Source organism: Vigna radiata, chromosome 11, assembly GCF_000741045.1.
Source record: "Vigna radiata var. radiata cultivar VC1973A chromosome 11, Vradiata_ver6, whole genome shotgun sequence".
Taxonomy (NCBI): Eukaryota; Viridiplantae; Streptophyta; class Magnoliopsida; order Fabales; family Fabaceae; genus Vigna; species Vigna radiata.
Genome location: NC_028361.1, coordinates 17,136,496 through 17,160,495, shown reverse-complemented (window position 1 = coordinate 17,160,495; position 24,000 = coordinate 17,136,496). Strand labels below are relative to the sequence as shown.

Sequence of the window (24,000 nt, the reverse complement as noted above, 5' to 3'; positions counted from 1 at the left end):
TGTCTTTATATAATCTCTTTACATGAGTTGACCAACTTTATGGATTTTTTCATTCATGATATGTATCATGACAAGGGTTTGGTGTAGGAATATTTTTAATTCATAACTGCCCTTTGATCCTATTTTAAATACTTTGCATTAAAGTTAGTGTTAGTTTGATTTTTTTTTTCTAACTTATATTTTAATTAGGTTTCTGATACTAAAAGTTAGATTTAAAACTTATTTAGTTCTTATATCTACATTATCTTCATGTTTTTAAAGATAATATTATGCACTTGGAGAAATCTAAGAGTAACTAAATTTAAAAAGTATATAAGAAATCTTTGAACTAGTAACTAATTTTTTAGTCAATTCCATTAGAACTAAATGAAGTATTTTTTATCTTATTAAACAGCAGGGAATAGTTTTGTTTTTAGAATAATTTAAGGGCTGAATGATTAGAGCAGTTACTGAAAGAGTGACCCCACAAAGAACCATTCTATTATTTCTTTTTGGTTTAAGCTGCAAGCACTTTATAGATATGACACTTAAGGACAGAGGGAGAAAAGAAAGTGTAATCCTTAAACTGCAATGTCAATGAAAATGCCTAGCAGTTTTCACACTCATCAGCAAATTATCCACTTCAAATGATTAATGGATCAAATCATTGTGTCAATATTTCGCATTTAATTCTAAAATTATGCACATTTTTATCTAAGTAGTCTTATTTTACTTCTTGGAACAAAGGTTAAAAGGATATAAACCTTTTAGGTTAGGATTAGGGACAAGTTTGTCAGCTCTCACCAAGATTACGATAAGTTATACACGACTTTTTATCCAAAACCTTATAAAAGAATGAGTTAACAGGTTTATCATCTCTATATAATGTTCTATTTTCTCATTTTTATCTGATATGAAATTTAGACTCACGTTTAGATTATATATATATATATATATATATATATATATATATATATATATATATATATATATATATATATATATATATAATCAATCAAGTGTACATCATGATGCAGTTGTGGGTGATCATTCAAACACAATTATTTTTCCTATGTATTTATTTTGATTGAATATTCAAAAAAAGCTAATCTGCATTGGTGTTCTACACTTCTGGAAATTTTCAAGGTAATCTAAGAAAACTAACAATGTTAAAAGACTAATGCTGGTTTTGGAATATATGTGTTTGATAGTCCTTGCAAGTTGCAACCATAACAATATAGCAAATCAAAACTTTCTTTTTATGAAATTCTTACTAAAACCAGAAAAAAGTATAAAAGATTCAGTCTAGAAAGATATTTTAGGGGGGCTGGATTCCTAATTATCCATCCCTTAGTTAAATTAACTCTTGAGTGATCAATACCATTTGTATTGGCAATATATAGTAGTATTCTTCTAGATTCTTAAAATGCAGAGTGACTTGATCATATTATGAACATATATCTTTCATGAATGCTTATAGTCCATGATTCTCATGGTTCAAGGAATTTAGAAGACATGAATTTAATGGCTATTCCAAGTTAATTAATGAATGAAAAGAAGATAGAGTAAGATGGATTTTGGAGACATATAGCTTTCATTATAATCCATGCTATTCCGATATACATATATATAGCCCAGCCATGAAGGCCAGCGACCCATAGTACAAAACTTGTTATACTCTCTCCCATGATATCTCGCCGATTCTATTTACACTCCACCATGAATCAAAAGGAGAAAGAAAGAAAAAGAAGAAGAGAAATGAAACATAGAAAGAAGCATTCTTCCATTTCCATGGAAAGAAAAGCATGGTAGGACTTGAAAATGTTGCAAAAACTAGTCATGCCAACAAAGCAGCATGACAACACATCTTCTTATAATGTATAGCCTGGCCCTTTGCTCTCGGAGGGCTCCTCCAAGTCCTCTGTTTGATGATATCCTTCTCTTTGATCCTGCCATGGAAGAACTATCCATCTTCATTTCTTTGAGTTATTTTCCTTCTCTTGAGGTTGTAAGCTGAAGTTTGATGAAGTTGTGTTGTGTGAGAGAGTTGGTTCTTAAAGAGGTCTAACGGTGTGGTCCTAACACGGCTTGGTCTAGAAAAGAGGCAGCGATGGGGCATGAAAGAGTGTGCAGTGCCTCCAAACCCACCAGACAGACACCAATGGACCCCACCTCACCACTTTGGAATCCATACCCCAATAAGGGGAAATTGATAAAACAAAACAAGAAATTGAGCCAAGCTTCTCTTTCTTGCATTGCCATGTCTCACTCTATATTCCTATGTGTAGGCAGGCACTACCCACCAGCACAATGGGTCTCCCATTACAAAATAAGCCTCAATTTCTGCATGCTACATTATTTGTCTTCTTGTTCATCAGGACATCAGCATTATCTTCTTATTTTTTTATCATGCTTCTTCTTTTGTTTTCTTCTGTTTATCTTTGGTTGGATCCACATAATCAGGGAAATGACTGGTGGATAGGGGGTTGGTTTAGTTGAATCCTACATAACAATTCATAACAGAAATAACCATTACAGACTGCTTTCATTTGGCTTGTATAAGTAGGGTTAGGGGCTGCAATTATCAGCATCAAAGTTTCACTTCCTTAGTTAAAGTAAAATTATATCTATCCAATGTTACAAAGTCCTGAAATTATGCACATATTAGGTGATAACTCAACAAACAAGAAACCGAATTTGATGAGCCTAACTCCATAACAAGGAAAACTTTATTCCCTTGACCAGTGGAAAGCATGGGAAAAATACAAACATCAATGACATGTGAATCCAACTATATAAAGGATTGACATCACTTTTTACCCAAAATCTCAAGGTAATGAGTAAACAGGTCTTTCACCTTTATATAGTGTTTTACTTTTATTTTTATATAGTGTTCTACTTTCTCATTTCTATCTAAGTGGGACTTGGATTCCTAACAAATATTCGACCCACACTAGTGGAAAAACGCTGTTTAACGTCACCTACTAGACGCCGGTTAGAGGGTGTACTGACGTAAAATGATGACCGGTGGCAAATTCGTAAATAAGTCAGACGTAGAGACGTCGGTTACTTGGCTAACCGATGTCTCAAACACTACAGACGTCGGGCACACTCCACATGGACGTCTAAAAGGTCTGCAGGAAGGTGAATAGTCGCCATATGGACGTCGGATACGACCATACCGATGTCTATATATGTCTTTAGACGTCGCCAAGGAACCAAAAACGTATGTAGTTGTGCCAGGAAGGTGAATAGTCGCCATGTAGACGTCGAGTAGCTGAGTATCGACGTCTATGGCCTAACAGGTTGGTGCATGTAATTAATGTTCCGCCATATAGACATCGGTGCTCCTTGAGAACTGACGTCTATAATCTTGACACCACTTTTTACCCAAAATCTTAAAGTAATAAGTTAAGAGATCTTTCACCTTTATATAATGCTTTACTTTCTCATTTCTATTTAAGTGAGCCTTGGATTCCTGACAAATATTCGACCCATTGTTGATTATTTGAATAATCTGACTTAGTGAGATATTATCATAATTTAAACATAACATTTAGATTTAAATTTTACTATGAATATCCTTTTCCAATAACTTTTTTCATGAGATTAAAGATTAGAAGTAATACCATGACAATGACAAACTGATGTAAATATCAATTACATAAAAAATTCAAATTACAGTCAATTGGAGATCTAAAGAAATTTGAAACTTGAGTTTAATTATACTGAGACACGTTGTTGATGGTTGCTGGTTTAAGGGGGCGAATTTTGAATTTAAAGAATGGTGCTTGGAGATTTTTGTTGATATTACTTTAAGATCAGTTGGAAAAGGCTGCAAAATTGATTTGTAAACCAACTAAATATGCGACATGATTCTGACAGTTTAGGAGGAGACAGCAAGAATATGGGAGCAACAAGGAAGTTTTTTGCACGAGAATAGGTTGAGGGTTTGAATCCTAAGATCCTTTACACATGATCACAGTCCAATGTTCTCTCTCTTTCCCACAACAAAAAACTGAAAATACTATAAGAAGAAAGAAAGGCAATCAGAATTGAATATGGTTGAGCATCCCTTGCCCCAAAAGGAAAATAAAATAAGCCAAAAACAAAGCATTTTGCTAATGAAATGGATCAAAAGGTAAAAAGTTGCATTTCTTCACTGCAACATCACATAGGGCGCATGAAAAAAAGTAGCCAAGCCTGGGGACGTAAGTTTCAAGCTTTGACTAAGATTCCATAACCGAGTGGTATTAGAATAAGAGGGCACACAAAATTTTACATTAAAGAAATCAAAACTTAGGTAAGTGATTAGCTAAATTATTAATAATTAAGTACACTTAGGTAAAGGCAAAGAGGAGCATCTACTTCCTCTGCCTCGTGCTCTCCCCAACCCACTTTCGATGCCAACCTGTTTAAAATGGATTCTTTATGCAGTTTTAAGCACTTAATATCGAATTAGGGGCTTGTCAGTGATATTTTCTTGCTTTTTTCACCCTCTTCCTGTCATGGGACAACAAAGGAATGAAATACTGAAATGGAGCCTTATATTTCATGCTAATTCTTTGTCAAAAATAATTTATTTTATTTTCATTTGTTAAATCTACTCTATATGTTTGTCTTGCCAAATTTAGTATGGATCTTGTTTGTCCAATATGTTTTCGACTGAAAATTTGGTTCATCCCATAGGGTTTGGTCTTGACCCATATGAGTTGGAATCAAATAAATTCAGATGGTCAAAAAAGTTCTCCATTAAAAAAGTTTAGAGAGCTAAAATGTCCACAAAAACTCTCTAAGTCAATATCAGTCTCTGAGTTTTCCTTTTAAACATAAAAATAAATATTAATTCTTTCAAAAATCTTATTAAGTCTCACATCTATTAATTCTACAATCTTATAAGGGTATATAAGCTACTTAACTAATCTAAAAATCCAAACTAAAACTATAAATGAAATAACTTACATTACAAGCAACTAAAAGGAGAAAAGACTTATTTATTCAAGGAGAGATACTTTCTTTCAAAAATTGTTTATGATTTTCTAATTCATTTAGACAACTTAGTCTAAAAACTGTTATTTATAAGATTGATTTAAGATGTTATAAAGTATTTCTTTTCTAGACACTATTGTTTTAAACAACTTTTCATACACTATTTCGTTTAATACTTTTTGTTAAATTTCAAAACCTAGATTGTTTAGACAGTCTATTCTCTAAACGATCTAGTCTTAATTATAATGAAAAATTAGAATTTTTTTTTCATCAAAGATCAATTATTTTGTTACACAAATGATGAATTAATTATTGTGGTGGAAGGTGAGTTAATTTTACCTAACATTCTAGAAAAAAATGTTTAGGTTTTAAACAATTACAGTTATCCATGGCTTATGAAGAGCTTTAAAGGTGTTACAAAACTGTATATTAAGGGGTTTAAATTACATGTTGAAATAACTTGAAACCAGTAAAATTATTTTATTGCACTTCATTTAATCAATAGAGAACTTTGTAACTTTTTGAAACTCAAAATATACATCAGTAAAACAATAAACACTTGTCAATTTCCATTTTAGAGGAAGAAAAACTGATAGGTTGTAACCAAGCAAGAGAAAAATGGATCAGCTCCATTAGTTACTCATGATGAACGTACACTCAATATTAGATGCTTCATTGAAAATTTGAACAAACTTTCCTTCACAATCAAACAATAAAGCAAAAAATGGGCTGGTACAACAGTAGGAAGTTACAAGATCTTTTCCTGCTCTAAAGTCTACGGGTAACATTAGAATGAAGTTTGATTTATTCTGACACAGCTGACTAGAAAGGAAAGTGCCATAACATCTTTTTATATCTGCTCATTCAACAAAAAACCCTTTGAAAATATATATATATATATATATATATATATATATATATATATATATATATATATATACTATATTAATGTGGTTGCACGTGCAATCAAAAGATTTCAGGCATGCACCTGTCAGATTTCAGTTAGTTTATGGAAAACAATATAAATCCCAGTTAGTTTTATTTTCTATTTATTTTTTAATTCATACTGAACATTGTTATATCTGAATGAGATTTATCTTTTGATATACAGATTATAGACAAAAATTATGAAAAGAAAAATGGGTATTTAGTATATACAATTATCATTCTTCTCTTGGGATCCATCTGCTCCACCAAAAGCTTTTCCTGCGTCTGTTGAGCTCATCCATACTCTCATTTAAGGTTCTTATAATTTTCCTCTGAAGTTTAAGAGCTGAAGCTAGAGCATTCCTTGGTGCACTGGCCTTCATTTTCGGTTCGATTTCCTACATCATGAAAAATGGAGTAATAATATAAGATCATACTTAGTATTTGGATAACCTTGTCAGGGATAAATATACTTTTAATTCATGTGGAATTAGGAATGTTTGCTTTCAATCCCTGAAAGCAATCATCTCTTTTAGTTGAATCATTCATGAAAACGTATCAGTGTAATCCTTCATTTCACAAACAAAATTCATTTCCTCTTGGTCGCTTTGATTTTGGAAATAGGGACCACACAGGACACATTTCATAAATGAGATCAAAATGAGATTGCATTATTAGAGACTAAAAGCTAAACTGCCCTATTAATATGGACAAACTATATTTAAACCTCACACAACAATGTCATGAGAGGGAAAGACAAAAAAATGTATACTTGTACTGGTCATTATTTATGCAGGGTCCATTATTGAGACTTCCTCTCTTGTGCTATTAAGGAATCAAAAAGAAAAGGTTTTCGTTGGAAATCATATGGGAATTCATTGCAAAATCATAGGTAAGTGTAATTTTATCAATCTCATTAGAAAAAATTCACTTTTAATTGCTTCACCAAGGACACTGATTAGCATTTGTCTTATTTATCTGAGAAGATACAATACTGATAAATATAACAGAGAGTGGTCAGAGTTAAGATACAAACTCTTAGTTCCTGAAGCTGAGCTTCAGTGAATCCACCATCCTTCTGAGTCCCTGATTTTGCCATTAGATTAGTAATCCACTTGGCAGCTTCTCCATAGTCCTGTTGAGTTGCCCGCAAAAGCTGCAGCCTCAGTGTTTGCATGAAAGACAATGCCAACAAGCCTTCTCTGTCAAAGTAAGGATGAGCTAATGCTGCTTTTGCACTCAGTCGTTGTCTTGCTTTGTACCTTACCATTGATTTTAGAAGTTCCCATCCTATTCCACCATCCAAATCCAACAGCTCAAAGCCCCTCCTTAGTTCAGGGCCGCATCGAGGCTCTACAGTTTTTCTCCATGCAACTATGTCATAGTCACACCTCTTTAATTGACGATTGAATTGAATGAGGCTATTATCAGTCCGTAGACCAGGGAAAGCCTATAAGAGAATGATATAAACCGTAAGCGTTTCAAAACATTAGCTTAATCAGATAGTTGGTTCTATCACCCTTTGCCACTTTTAAATGTTTTACCTAACTAAAACTCACCTACAGAATTATGAAAAACAACTCTACAAGACAACAATAGTTCTTAATATATCAATGCATCAAAATAAAACAATGTGTAAATACATAGGAAAACTCACTTTAACTTTCAGAATACTATTATGAAGTCTTCATTGTGATCAAAGTGATTTATTACATTACATATAAAATTGAATACAGATATTGACTGATTAGTCCCAATAATAGGAGAAGAATTCGTCACCATCAGATACTTACCATTTGTAGAAAGATTAAACCAGCACTATAGATGTCGAATCTGTCTGGCGAGTTCAACTGTTTAAAACATGAAACCATAGTCCGAACCAAAAAGCCAACATCATTACGTGATAAAGGGAGCTATATATGGTAATAGTTCACAAGAAATATTTAACCTGCCATAAGACTGGGGAAAGTGCAGTTGCAACTGGAACTGAGGGTGCTGAAGGAGTTTGTGTGCTCATGATGTATTGCTCTGGTGCAGCATATCTGTATTGGAAGAATTGAACACGTCATTAATTGCCTATAGTTGTATATCATGTCTAACAAAGACATGGATTACATGTAGTTTACATATAATACTTCTATTTACTATCCTAGTGTTAAACTGAACCCAGCGGTCATTGCTAGAAAGCAACATCAATTTTGTTTGCGTTACCAATTGGAGGATATAAAACATTTAATCTTCATTCTCTCATCCCACGAATCATCTGTGACAGCAATTTATCTTGTTCTTTCAAACAAGGGTATATTGTGTTCATGCTAACATTATCTCTCAAGTTGGAGCATAAATATATATCATGGCCAACTTCTTGATTGCACAATGAAACACCTTTTCTCAAAGAGCTTTTGTGAGCACATTGGCTAGTTGACATTCTAATGCAATAAAAGAAAATTGTATGATCTTTTGGTCAAGGTTCTCCCTAATGAAACACTGGCCAACTTCAACATGCTTGGAACGATTGTGCTGTATCAGGTCTTTCATGATTCCAATGCCTACCTTATTATAACAATGAATATCCATAGGTTCTACATATTCAATCCCTAAGTCTTTTAGAATACTTAATCTACAACAGTTCACATACACCATGAGTCATGACATTCTTTTCTTTCTTTACTTCTCCAAGTGACCAATTTACCTTCGGCATCCTTTTCTTTCTTCACATCTCCAAGTGACAAGTTTACCTTCGAAGATAGTGAACATCTTATATGTAGATTATTTGGCTGTTTAATCACCTGCCCAATCAATCAGAAATTGTAGATCCTTTGATGTTAAACACAATTCCTTAGAGAACACTAGTCCTTTCCCTGGAGCATTGTTCAAGTACCATAAAAGTAGATAAACAACCATGTGTTCTTAACTTGGGGAATGTATGATCAAGCTTAGAACATTGCAGCGTACACTATATCCAGTTGTGTGTGACACGAATAGATTAGTCTCTCAAAATTATACTTGCCTGTCAGGACTTCGTTTGGGAAAACTCCAAGCTTATGATTCCTTCCTATGGGTGCTTTTGTTAGTTCACAAGCATAAAGTTTAGAATTGAAAAGTCCAATACGTATTTTTACTAATCCCTTGTCTTGACCTTGCCACCTTAATCCCAACAATATTTAAGTAGCCCTAAGTCCATCTCAAATTCAGTAGCCAAATACTTATTCAATTATCTCATTTTGCAAGGATCCTTAGGTAAAATCATATCATCAACCAAGCCCTCACAGAACAAGGATAATTAAATAGCTATACTCCCATTCTTTCCTTTAAGAGAGGAAAATACAATTGTATTATCTAGATCAGATTTTCTTTTTTTGTATATATGTGTTAAAATCTAGACAAAATATACGACTAATATTTTGTATGACATCAATTTCAAGTTCTTTAAGGATAATTTTAAAAATATAGAAATAAGTAAAAATGATAAGCTCCACCAGTGTATTATGCACAAGAAACATGTTAGAAGTGGACACAAAACACAACAATCAGCAGAGGGTTGAGTTCAAAGTTAGTTGGATACATGTATTATTAATCTCAAAAAAGATACCTTGGATCCAAAAGAAACTCCTTTGGAATGTAGTTTATGCCCACTCGCAGGTCTGTAGCAGCTCCAAGATCAATAATTTTGAATGTCCGAGACTCTGATCCCCATAGTTTAAAAAAATGAGCTTAATTTGGATCATGGATCTTTTTGCATTGAACAAAAGTCTCTAGATTCTTTACCTTCGGAGAAAATAATGTTCTGTGGCTTAATATCCCTATGCACAATACCAGTTGAGTGAAGACCATCCAGTGCAAACAAGATCTGCCTCATGATTGTCTGAATGATTCTATTTTCTCTTTCCAATCCCTTGGGCAAGTCTTGAACCTCACCTAAAATTAATGTTTCAACCTGAAATTTGTGACACGATCATTTGGTCTGATAAGAAAGCATGATTTTCTATGGGAGCACAAAATTCAAATTGAATATAAGAAGAAAAGTGCTTTGAGTCGGAAATATAGTGAAGAGCAGTTAAAGAAATACAAAACTTTCCCCACATTAATATTCGCAATGAATTATTACGTACCCCCATCCCCTAACTTTCTCACACTGGGAAAAAACCAGTTTGGATAAACCTCTAAACAAACACTTACAATAAAAATAATTCAAATTAATGAAAAACATAAAATGAATCAGACTTCTCACATGTGTTCAAATCATAAGTGACAGTCAGGTTTTACAATTAAAAAGCTCACGTAATCTACAAGCTAATACAAATCTTCCTCAAATACAAGTAACTTTATAAACTTCAGTAGAAAATATAAGGCCAAATACTATAAAATTGAAAATTTAACAAGCACAACCATAATGTTTAAATAGAGTACCAACATTATATGGAAACTCTCTACTCTGCACCAAGTCAGCTAGGGTGGCATCCCCTTCAAACCGCCATATAAGCCAGTATTCAGCAGATTTCTTTGAAGAGCTCTGCAAACATTATGTGAGAACTGTTGTATTTGTCGTGACTGAAACTAAAATATTAAATGATGTGATGAGAATGTCTTTGGTTTCCCCATACATGTATGATAATAATACCAAAAATTCGTTAGGTAGTACTAGTCTTAATAGATAAACACCTCAAGAAAACCATAGACAAAATCTGCACAGCTGCTTGCACAAGCTCTTCGTACACGCTCATTCATCCAAATTTCAACAGCACCATATTCAGTCGCCTTCTTCAAGACTAAGTCACCTTCCTTCCGGTGAGAATCAAAAAGAACCATAAGTAATATTTATATAATTCAAGCTATCTTACACTGAAATCTCAGAAGCAGATATGCCATATCAACATGTGGGTTTCTCATTTTGTTTCCTCAAACCATGACACTAAACCAACTAAAGTTAAGACAATACAAACAAAATTTATAAACAAAAATAACACCAACATGGCCATGAAGTAGACAAGGGCACTCCAATATGACTAATGTTCATATTACAGGACACCACATGACAAAAGAAATTAAATATCAACATGAGAAAAGACGTAAATCGACAAGGAACATTTGTTTGTTCACCTTCTCTACATGTATATGAACTTCACAAAAAGAAATACTAAGAGTGATTAGATGTTAGATGTTGATACTTTGTATCATGTTATATACCAATCTAACTTGTATTGATGTTTAAAAAATTTAATTTGCTTTTTATACTACAAGTGTCTTTAAATTGTCTGGTCTACACTGGTCTCAGCTCAGGCATTTGAGACACCAATAACTAAACTATAATAAAACCCTGGCGACATGAGTCATATGAGGTGTCAGTGTCAGAAACATGTCACACCACCACGACAGCTCAAGCGGGAGAATTGTCCGTCTGTGATCCATTATTGAAAATTAATGGTTATCTTGAAATTAACTTGTGCGCATGTGAAGTAGTTCATAAAATATTTAAGCAATAATAAGCTAGTACAAAAGAACAAGTAAATTTTCAAAAACTTGAGGAGCTTCCAAATAGAATATAGAGCAACACCTTTGAAGAGGGTTTGTTGGCCAGTGACACTCTATAAACCACTCCAAATGATCCTTCCCCCAACTTCTTCCCCAGAAGAAAATCATCCTGCCATCATAAACCAGTCTCAGGAAGAACTGCCACCGGAAAGAAATTTCATAAAAATTTCAAAAAATCAACTGGAATACGCGTACCTTCTTGTAACTGGGTCGGAAAAACCTCTCAACAAAGGCAAGAACAAACATGTCAAAGAAACCAGGTGCCACACCAGGTGTTGCCCAAAGGTAAGATAGAGTCCCCAAAGCCAGAATCACCCCAGGGACAGTAAGAGTCAAGCCATTGGACTTGGGAAGAGTGCTCCTATAGATTACATCCCCACACTGCATCACACTGCAAGGAAGTCCAACCCCAACACCCACAAAAAGGTTGTGAACTGTGTCAATCCATTCACCCCCTAGTGCAAAAACTTTAACCACTTTTGGGTTTGAAAAATTGAATCTTGAACTGCATTGAGCCTCCCCAGAGGGTCGAATCCTAAGCCTCTGGCCAAAAAACAAGGACTTGTTCTGCCTTGGTTTTTGGGGTTGTTGGAGCTTGGTCACTCCTACTCCAATTCCTGTAGTTGCAACAGCGGCCATGCCAGTTCAGTTTAGCTTTGCTCCGTTGGAAAAATCTTGAGAACTTCACCTGCAATCCCCTTCCATTTTACACCGCAACTTTTTTATATTTTAAATTTAATTTAAAATTAGATATGATTTATACTTATATTTATATGTTGGCGGTTATATCAGGTATTTATTGTGGCTGCAGTGACATTGGAAGTTCGGAAATTGGATTGAAGATTAACATAGGCCACAAATAACACGTAGATACTTATGGGCTTCCTGTTGGGCCTACGTAATGTGCTTATCTTATACTAACTTCTGCGTTTTCTTTTGTTTACTTCTTTTTCGTTGTTTAGTTAGCCTTTTTATACATGAAAAAAATATATATATAAAAATAGCTTGCATTTAGGTACATATACCAGTAAGAAGACAAATTTTTTTTAAATTTATCATATAAATTAATATTAATTTATACATTTTAGATTCGCTTAATGCACTTAGATATATTATATACAATTCAGTCCCTAACATTTGAAATAATAGAACTAATTGACAATGTGTTTTCATCATAGAATAATTAAAATAATTAACATTATTGTTCAACCAAATACAAATTTTAAAGTAAATTCATATAGTTATGAAAAAAAATATAAAATCAAAGTTTGTCTTTTTTTTATGAGCCTTTATATATGTATCTTGTCCACATTTATTAGTTTTGTTGGCTACATAGGACTTTGTGTAACTTTTTTAACAAAACATTATTAGATTTGAGAATTTTATATCTAAACAATGTTTTTTAGTTTTTTTTTTAATATGAAACTTTATTATGTTTGCTAAGATTTTTTTTTTAAATAGAAAAGTTGAATGGTATTTTAAAACCTTTTAAATAAGATTCAACATATGTTGTTGGTTGAATGATATTCAAACAATAGTTTTGTATTTATCGAGTAAATAGCTAAGAAAACTTTCGTTTTAAGTTGTTATGTAATGTCTCTTCTTCTAAGTCATTATAAGTGAAAATAACATGAAAAATAGAGATTAAGAAAAAAAGTATATATAATATCTTTACTTCATCTAATCGCACATATTACATCAAATTTTTAATTAAATAAGTTTTACTAAGCTAACCAATGCAACAAAGTATAATATAAATATTATTTTAGCGAGTAAAACTTATTTAAAATTTTTTAAGTACCTTTTAACCGAGTAACTTTTAGCTAAAACAAGTATTCTTTTACAAGTCACTTCTAACTCAAATAATGTTTCTTTTGCAAGTTATTATTGACTTAACAAAAGTATTATTTTTTTTACAGCTCTTAGCAACTCTAGGTTGAAGATGAAATCATAGAAAAACACTATAGGAGGAGGGNGGGGTGAATGGTGTTTTAAAATTCTTTTGCAAAGTAGCGTGTAATGGATTGTAAAAATTATATAATTTATATAAGATGTTTAGACACTAGTTTTTACGTGGTGAATAAATGGAAAACATTTCAAAAAGCAAAGCAGTAAAGCACATATTTTATATTAGTTCACTCAACCTGAACTACGTCCAGTTCTCCCTTAAAAACTCTTAAGGGGTTTTACTAATCTTTAAGAATATGACACGTATTTTACCTCTCTAGGCTTACAATGAGTATTCTCACCAGTCTTCGTTCACCTAGTCAATATGATTAGTCTGAGTTTAACTCTTGGTATACAAGTATTCTAACAACTTTTGGTCCAACCCTAGACAACAAGTCTAGATTGTTTAACTCAACTGAGCTAAACACCAAGTGTTTTAATTCTCTTCAGAATCTACAACACAATCACTGTTATGAACAAATATAGATTGATAACTCTTAAAGAGATGATAAAAAAAATACAAATAAATATGAGATATTGTTAAGGTTTTTCTCTTAGAAAATTTGCTTCAGACAATATATGAGCACAATAAGCTTGTTTGAGGCGTTGACAAGTTCACTATGTTATTCTTCTTTTCAAGCTTTCGTCTATTTATAGCTTTTCTTGAGAAATGACCTTTAGACAGAGAAGTTGACTTCAGGTAGAGCAGGTAGCCTTTTGGTGAGAATTCAAACTCAAGTTTACTTTGAAAAGGTACAATGCTTTGTCATGGCCTTTATTAAAATAGAGCTTGTATGACATGACAAAGCAGAAGGCTTTAAGGGATACATTCCCAAAATGTTCTTCATATCTCTCACCGTCTTTTTCTTGGGTGTAGTGATTCTAATAATATCTTTCTACTTTAGTGATCTGCACAAATATCAAGAACAATATATACGAGCATCGAAACACTTTATCGTACATGCATTAAATATTTTGAACATTGGTAAGTGTTACATGTTCAAAACATTTTATCACTTATCATTTCATTAATAAATGCATTGTTTAGTACAACATATATGATCATCAAATGATGTAAAACATTAGGTGTTTGTAGCATTTAGTGGTTTTTTGTTAGACTATACATTTCATAAGACGCTTTGCTTGAATTAAATCTACTTTGAATAAAAGATTCTTTAAGCTTTAATGTTATCATAAGATAGATTCTTCTATTCATAAAACACTATCTTGTAAGACATTCATTTTGACATTTAGATCCTATTTATCAAACATTGTTTGTTGCCAAAATCGTCTATTAGATTATTCGTTTTGAGATACACTTTCTTTTCTTAGACGTTTTTTATAAACTTTGTTCATTAGACAATAGTCTAGAAAATGTTATTATACATTTGATTTCATCTATGAAAGATGTTAAAAAATATTTTTCTCTTAGACATTATTTCTTTAAAAAAAAATTTCATACAGAGCGATATTTCGTTTAATGCTTTTGTTAAACTTCAAAACCTGAGTTGCTTAGACAGTCTATTCTCTAGACAATCTTGGATTAACACTTAATTATTGTTAAGACAAGATCTTCTATGAGAATGAATCGTCTAATGTCTTCATGTTTTGAAGTTTAATAACCAGTAATAAATGAAATGAGCATTTAACAAAGCATTATCTTGTGAAAAATAATAACGTTGAAAGACAAGTATTTTATGAAAAAGCTTGATGAAATTTGAATGGCATAGGAAAGTATTTCTAAATGCGCTCTTTCTATACATTGTTAAACGGGCTTTCATTGTACCTCACAATATACTGTGCAAAATGATGCTTTTGGTAAACAAGCTAAAAGATATAAAAAAACACTTCAAACACATGTGTTGAACTACATCTTGCTAAATACACTCTTGAATCAAACAGAGATCACTAAACAAAGCGTTATTAAATGCCTTGTATATCCTAAATGATACCTTATTACAAAATTATATCCTTATCCAACGATGAAACCTTTATGAATTACTTGGTATCTATTTAGAAATGCTTAAACGATCAAATCTTATTTAAACGAATAGAAAACTTGAAAAGCACTTAGTTGTTTTGAGTACACATTAAAGAGCATTAAATGCACAACATCTCAAAACAAAAAAATGGATAAGAAAAAGGACATATCTTCCTGCATGCATATCTACTTTACTCTTTGTAGTTGCATATGTCAAGTATCCTCCTGCTTTATCATATACAAGTTAGAAGTGGACGTTATAGACAAAGAAGACATTCAAGAAATGTTCTTAGCATCAAAAGTCACATTGAAAAGTTCATACAACTTACTTTTGATAAAGTACCGAAAAAACATACATGCTCTAACAAGTTGACTTCAACCTATGGCTCCTACCTACGAAAAGGCCATGAAGATCCAAAGAACAAAAACAAACACGGTAACGCCCCAATTTAGGGTGTCACGAATTATAATTAAAGTAAAATATTTCAAAATTCTCTTAACGCGAGAAATGGTGCCAATTAAAAATTTTGACATTCAAATCTTGCGGAATTCAAATAAAGTTCTAACTTCACCAGAAAATATAATCTACTTACACAATTCCAAAAATAATAAAATAACCAACAAATAAAAATTAATCCAATTACATTATTTCTGAAATTCATAACCCAAAGTTGTAAATAAATCAAGGTTGTCCCTCACTCTCATGTCGCTATCATGCATCTGGAGCATATGTTACACCCCCTGCTCCCGTATAACCAAGGTCATACGATCATCACAAGACACACACACAACCACAAGCGCAAACAAATATGGGTAAGTTACCATAACACAGCCAATAACAGTAAAATATGTACAAGATAAGTAAACATCACTTAATAATAATTGTTCGTCTACAATACTACTCCTACTCGCATAATTGTTCCTGTATCATATACATAATCAACGTCACATGTACCTCCATCAGAACTAACCACATCATGCATCCTTCATAATGAAACACATCATGAGGCTCCACAATACCATAACTCGACTGTGAGAAGAATCAGTCACACTCTTGTACCCTACCTCAAACCTGTAGCCTCCCCACAGGTCCCCTGTAGCCCCTCCTACAAGTCTACTCGAGTAGTCCCGCCTACCTGGCTAAGGAACATGCTTCCTGCCACTCAAGGACAAGGCAACACCATCACCCCCACACAAGGAGGGCTCAATACCCGAGCGCTCCCTTTTCACACACGAGGCCAAAGGAAGTTGCTATCTCGATTGGTCTATAGTCTCAGGCTTTACTAGGTACAACAAGTGGACCTATCTTTCACTCTTGTGCTCATCAACTACACCCTTAGGTACAACTCAACACTTACTCGTTCCAACGTATATCTCTAAGTATAACAAACGTTCTCACTCTTCACCTAATTTTTGTCATTCATCATTATGTACAGTCTCATTCGAAAATCTAATGTACTCAAACTAAACCCTCTCGAGTTTCACTCCAACAGTAAATTACAATTAAATAAATAATTAAATAATTAATAAATAACTAAATAAACATCATTCCAAATAAATAATTAAATAAATATCATTCCAAATAAATAAATATCATTCCAATCCAAAATTAATAATAATTTAATTATCACTTTAATTAATCATTAAAGTCTCGTTACTTTCCTATTTAGAAGTAAATTAATTTGTTTCCTAATTAATTACTAATAATAATTAATAATACTTTTCTTCTCATAATTATTATCATAAATTAACGTTTTTGTCTCTCTCCAATTATAATTTATTGTTTTTCTTCACATACCATTTATTAGTATTAATAATGTTGCACTCTTTGCATACCCTAAACCAGGTCCAACCACTAGACCTCTAAGCCCCCCATTAAAATTTTTATTATTATAATTTAGAGGTTTTGTTTATTATTATTATTATTATTAATATTTTTCAACTCTGGATTCGCGGCCCAAACAGATAGCTCAACCCAGAATGTCAGCCCGATCTAAAATTGTCTGTCCAAACAGAAAACCATGCTGGTCTCCGGGCCTAACTTAGGCCCAACGCTGCTTGGCACCGCCAGTCCTGGCCGCGACCACCCAAAGAACCCTTCAGTCCTGGCCGTCACCACGGCGGGAAAGAACCCTCCAGCGTTAATCAACAGAAAACCCAAAGAACCATTCCCAACGAAACAAAACTCTTGACTGAGAATTTCCCCAAATCAAAAACCACTTGTTAAACTCCCAAAATGCAAAAATTGAATCAAAAGAATAGAAAAAAAATTCCCAATTCAAAACCCTAATCCTAAAATCATAGAACGAAAGGAACCCTAAAATCAGAACCCCCAAATTCCCAATTTTAGAACAAGCTCTGGAATCCTAAAATCAAAACTCAAATTGCAAGAACAATTTGAAATCAGAGTAACCCTAAAATCAAAAATCAGAAGAGGAATCAAAATCATCCACCCAAATTACTAGTCTCACGCAAGAACAGAAAACCAAAAAAATCTCCAAACGAAACCCTCGCCGCAACATGTAGAGGCTCTCTCCGCGGAACGCAGAAGCTCTTGTCGCGCCAAAGCCACGCCTTCGCCATGCCTTATAAGATCTTTTACCCCCGCAAGAACGAAACATAGAAGAAGCTTGAACCTTCTGGGTTGCTTACGATATATGAAGAAAAGAAGAAAAAAAAGGTCGCTCTCCTAATTTCTCACGCGGAACGAAGAACTCTAAACTGGGTTGGATGCGCGATTTGAAGCCAAGACGGGGAAGAAGAGAAAAAAAAACAGAGCTTGATCTAGGATTCCATCCTAATGTGTACAATTAGGATTTTGACTAAAAAAAATTATTATTTATTAAAGAAACGTAAGATAGCATCATTCTGAGTGGTTAAAGTGTTGTTGAATGTTTTGTATGGGTTTTCATGTGACACCCGAGCACTGATGAGGGCGGGGAGTGATCGTCGGTGTAAGAGGCATGGAGTGCAAGAGGCACAGACAAGGAACGGCTCTTGACAGGCTTCCAGTGGAAGGGACACATGTACGAATCGAACATACACCAGAATGAGAGGGATCTAAAGACTGTATAGTATGGGACTATACAATTGAAGGATAGCTTAAATGAATTAATTTGGCTACTCATATCAACAAATGCATTTGCTTTTCGGTATCCTAACCCATAAGAACTCCATGGTTAAGCGTGTTACATTGGAAAGCCTTGTGTTGATGTGTGGGGGCAGTCAATATTCCCTATAAATTAGGGGTCTTAAAAATAAGGCAGTCTTGTGACTTTGGTGTTTTTATTTAAAAAGTAGTATTATTGAGTGTACACCTTAGTTATAACATAATTGTAATATTATTTTATTTATATTAGGGTGTAGAAAGGAAAAACATAAGATTCAGAAAAATAAGGGTCTTAGAAATAAGGTAGCTTTGTGACTTTGGTGTTTTTATTTGGAAATTAGTGTTATTGAGTATATGTAAGAATAGTTAAGCCTGTTTCCCTTACCAAGAGGGGGTGAATTTGTTTTTAATAAATTTGCTTTCTTTTTCTATCTTTTTGGAAATCTTTAGAATGATCTTTATCTTACAATACAATAAAGAAAACAATGTAGTAAAGAGTTAAAGGATAGAAAACAAACACAAATTTTTATATTGGTTCGACCTCACTGCCTACATCTAGTGTCTTTTCAATCAACCTTAGATTGAAAGTCAATGCACTATAAAGATTTGAGTTAATACAACAAGACTTACAAAGCACACCCTTAAATGTAATCTCCTTACTAACTCATAAATCTAATATAGGCAACACCCCTACAAAAAAAACAATCATCTTCTCTGTTGTACCCCTTTGAGACCCTTCTCAAAGTCACATGAACCACACGTTCTTCTTCCTGGCCACACGCACAGGGAAACCACAATCCAAGATTGTAAACAGAGTTCTGATCAGGAAAGAAAACACCTTGATGTGCAGTAGATTGATCAACCAATAAACGTCCAATGTTATTCTTCAAGAATCCTTCAAAATCACCAAATATTTTGTATCTTGATTCTTGGAGCACCCAACGCACCTACAATCTTTGTTCTTGACTAACTAATATCAGATATGAAATTTCAGAATGATCAAACGTTCAAAAGTTTTTAATGTAGGATGCAATGCGTGATTATATAATTTTTTTATGTCTGATGCATTTTAATCGATTACGAAAATAATGTAATCAGTTACACTTTTAACATAGTTACATCAGAATTACATTAAAACAGACTTAACTGATTAAGCATTTAATGTAATCGATTGCACATAAAATGTAAGTCAAAACATATGAAAATATGACCGTTATGACAGTTAAGACTTATCATCAAAACAATTTTCAATGTGTACCAGATTTAATTGATTACGTAAATAGTGTAATCGGTTAAGTACTACACTTAGACAATTTTGAAAACTTTTTCTTCACACAACACAACACAACACATTTCAAACAGGTGTTTAACAAAGGCACGAGCTTTAATCAATTATACATATAATGTGATCGATTAAAACTTGTAGCTTGTCACAGTTTAAGCATTAGCTATCTGATGAACTTAATTGGTTACATAATCACTGTAATCGATTACTTTATACAGATAATGCATTGTGCAAGTGGTTTTAACATATTAAAATATGAGTATGCACACAATAGATGTAAACATATGTATGATCATAACAAGTATGCAAATTGTAAGATCCGGGAAAAATAGGAGTTTTAAAAATAAAGTAGTTTTGAGACTTTGAATTTTGTTTGGAGATTAATGTTCTTGAGTTTATGTTTTTGTTAGAACATAATTGTTATATTATTTCTTTATTTTTATATTTTTGCCTAGGGACAAAATGATCTTTTACTTATATTTAATTGTTGTAGAAATTAATTAAGAGAGGGTGTAAAAAGAAAAAGTATGTAAATTAAATAATCTGAATATTTAATAAAATAATATCTTTTGGAAGATTTAGTTTTTGTTATTTAAAAAAAAATTAGTTACATATCTGATTTGTTTATATATATATATATATATATATATATATATATATATATATATATATATATATATATTAATTATAGTTATTTATAAATTATTTGTTTATATATAATATATTATATTATAGTTATTTTTGGTTACGTGTTTAAATATAATATATTATATTATAATTACTTATATATAAAATATTATATTTGGTTGATATTATTTTTGGTTAATATTATATTAGTTTAGTATAAGAATGATATGGTATTAAAAGTTAATATTTTATTATTTGTAGGTAGGTTGTTTTTTTTATTTTTTTGAGTTATTATTATTTTATTTGTTTAATTAGATATAAGGGAGTGGATAGAATTTTATTTTTCTGCATGCTCAGAGACTTGGGTGTAGTGTTTTGTATTAAAAAGGTTTTATCTTTTAGGTATGCAACACATAAAAAATATTGAAGTAAAATTTAACAGAAAAACTGGAGGATACTACGAAGGAGATATTCAGTACCAAATACATAGAATAACTATATTTATAAATTGTTTGGGAATCCTAGCCTAGTGGCTTTCTACTTATGGAGCATTGTGAGAGGGATCGGAAAAAAAAAAAGCCTAGTGCCAATCCGAGAGAGAAAGAATTATTATTTCAACAAGCACAACTAGAGTGTCTTGGTGGATCAGTGAGTTAAAAACCGTAAAGAGTAATAAGTGTATCGTGAACAAATCTTTGGATTCTAGGTAAGAGGAGGAACCAGTTATATTTTAACACATGGTTGATTTAGGGTTTTGATGAGTATTTTTATGTTATAAGGAAATATTTTGTGATGTGGTATAATATTTGTTCTATGCTTGTGAATCATTGTAAGGGGGTGACTAGAATTATCATGTGTGTTTGGGGTTGGGTGATGTTGTGGTTACCATTATTGTTGTTATTTCCATTCGTATATAAATGTATATATATTGTGAGGTGTGCATTTCGGTTTGCATGGGAGTGAGTTGGGAGAGATACATCTAATGCATATTAATATAAGTAACCCTTGTTATGTGGATTTTCGAGTTGTTGTGGGAGGGAGTTTTAGTGAAGCGACTAGAGATTTGTATAGTATACATGTTGTTTTAGTCGGTATATATAAGTTAAGATATGGTATGAATAATTTTTATAATTTAATATGAGGGATTGAGGGATTATTATGTATGTAAAATAAATTATAAAAGTTGAATATTTTTATGCGTTGTGGTGATATTTTATCGTAGTAATTTTATATGTTTTTGTGGTGACTTATTGATGTGGTAATATGCTTATAAGATGTTGTTGTGGTGTTGTATATGAAGTCATATTTTTATATGGTGTAGTAAAATCTTGTGTTTGATGAATTGATATTTATCATTGAAGATTTTGAGTGAAAAGTGTTGAGATTGTGTTTAAATCGATGATTGGTTATGGAATACATATTAGTGAGGATGGGTATTAGTTTGTGATCGATGAGTTAATATATAGTATTGAGACTATGCATGAAACGGTGATGAGCAGAACGTGTTGAACATTATGATGAGGGAGCACTGTATATTTGATAATGGTGAGATAAACTTTATGATTGTTAAGCAATGCATGTTGTTGAGAATGAGTATTGATGTGTGATGAGGACATGAAACTATGTTATTTCCTTGTACTATCGTCGGTCATGTTTGAGTTTTTCGTACTGTGCTACGATAAGAATGTGATGTAGTGGACTCCCTTTTACGAGATAGTGATTCGAGTGTCACTTCCCTCTGCGCGAGGAGGTGGATGTCTCGCCCAAAAGGCTTTTCGAAAGGTCGGGGAGATAGGTCAGAAGTTGCGATGGAAGACGACTCGAATTGCCCTATTGAGGAACAAGTACCTGTTAGTGATAACAGATCATGACGACACAGTATAAGAAAACGACATTGGTTCATGAATGACTTAAATGTGATTATAATGTTGTGATGAAATATGTTTATATGATTATATTATTTTTTTGATTAAAATGAATATGTTTTGTTGTGTGTTATGATATTTCTGGTTGCTCACCCTGAAAGTTGTGGTTGTGGTTTCCACCTACGATGATCGTACTTGTACGAGAGTAGATGGCATTGCAGATAAAACTGGATTGAAGTAGCTGACGTGAGAGTTGGGATATCTGAGTTCGGGGATTTATTATTTATTTTTAAAAGTTTTCTGATTTGATACTTTTATGTAAAATTGATATTCTAAGATTTTCAAACGATATTTATAGTCATGATTTAATTTCGCCTTTAAATTGAATATATTATAAAAATGTTTTGAAAAAAAAAATTATACCGTGACATTCCGAAAAACCGGGGTGTTACACAAATTACACAGTTCAAACAATATTATGCAAATTACTCAGTTTAAGCAATATATGTTTGAAACATAAAGACACATTTATATTGTCGTCATGGAAACATATATGTGTTGTCATCATCAAAACCAATATATGTGTTGTCATCATAAAAAACAAAAACACATAAGGGGTTTGGTTTTAGCATTCACATTGCTCCCCCTACACATTTGTTATAACATAATTGTTATATTATTTTATTTATATTTTGACCTAGGGACATAAGGGTCTTTTACACTTTATTAATTAGGTGTACAAATTAAAATACGGGATGTATTAAGAAAAATCATGCAAATTAAATAATATGAAAATTTAATTAAAAATGTATTATATAAATCTTTTAGAAGATTTAGTTGTTATTTTAAAAAGTGTTTGAGAGAAAATAGAAAATATAATCTTGGTGAGTTTAGAGATTAAAAGAGACATTATTATTAGAAAAATCATTATTAGATATTGTTAGATATTTTAAAACATATCTTGAGATATTATTAAATATTATTATTAGATAATAATAATAATAATAATAATAATAATAATAATAATGTATAAAATTGATAAATTCATTATAATAAATTAGAATAAAAATATTAAGATAAAATATATTAGGGATTTATCATAATTAATTACCGTTAAAGATAAATTTCTTTTATCTTATTTATATCTTTTTTTTAGTTGGTTGTTATTACTTCTTATGAACTTTTATTATAACTAGGGTACCTTAGGTATATTTCACACATAATTGTAACTATATTAGAAACCTCTTATAGAAACTCTGACCATTAGGAAAATAAGACAAAAACTTTGAAAATGAGAGGAAAGGGGAGAGAGTGAAGGAGAGAGTGCAACTACATTAGAGAATATCTTTGGTCATAGAGAAATCCTTATGATTGATCAAGGTATGTGGAAGCTTACTTTATTTTATTGTATGATGAATGTGATATATTCTTTATTATTTTTATGAGTATAAGAAAGTTTACCTTTGTTTTATTGTATGATGAATGTGGATATATTTTTTATTATTTTTATGAATATGGAGAAAACTGTGTGATGAAGATGGATATACTCTTGTTTATCTTTATGAGTATGGGAAGCTAACCTTATCTGTATTGGTTTATTTAATTGTTAGTATAATTGTGAATGCTTGAACGATTATTGGATGGTTGTGCTTTGTTTGGGTGATTTATGAATTTTAGAAGTAAATAATGTAGTAAAAATTAAAAAATTTTGTTCAGAATTAAACTGAAATTCGGTTTTCCAAGTTAGTTTGCTAGCATC

At 32.1% G+C, this 24,000-nt stretch overlaps 2 protein-coding genes across 2 annotated transcripts; both read right to left on the bottom strand.

Moving 5' to 3' along the window:
• Positions 1-1,497: 1,497 nt before the first annotated feature.
• LOC106777433 lies at positions 1,498-2,252 on the bottom strand. Its single transcript, XM_014665016.2, has one exon. It carries the CDS (start codon positions 1,954-1,956, stop codon positions 1,813-1,815), a length of 144 nt encoding a protein of 47 aa, XP_014520502.1. The 5' UTR covers positions 1,957-2,252; the 3' UTR covers positions 1,498-1,812.
• Positions 2,253-5,990: 3,738 nt separating this feature from the next.
• LOC106777864 (serine/threonine-protein kinase STN7, chloroplastic) lies at positions 5,991-12,351 on the bottom strand. The gene is made up of 10 exons (XM_014665670.2): positions 11,623-12,351; positions 11,450-11,536; positions 10,558-10,677; positions 10,310-10,408; positions 9,664-9,832; positions 9,488-9,581; positions 7,844-7,937; positions 7,689-7,745; positions 6,932-7,345; positions 5,991-6,293 (listed from the first exon to the last, which is right to left on the bottom strand). Exons 1-10 carry the CDS (start codon positions 12,064-12,066, stop codon positions 6,132-6,134), a joined length of 1,740 nt encoding a protein of 579 aa, XP_014521156.1. The 5' UTR covers positions 12,067-12,351; the 3' UTR covers positions 5,991-6,131.
• Positions 12,352-24,000: the final 11,649 nt, after the last annotated feature.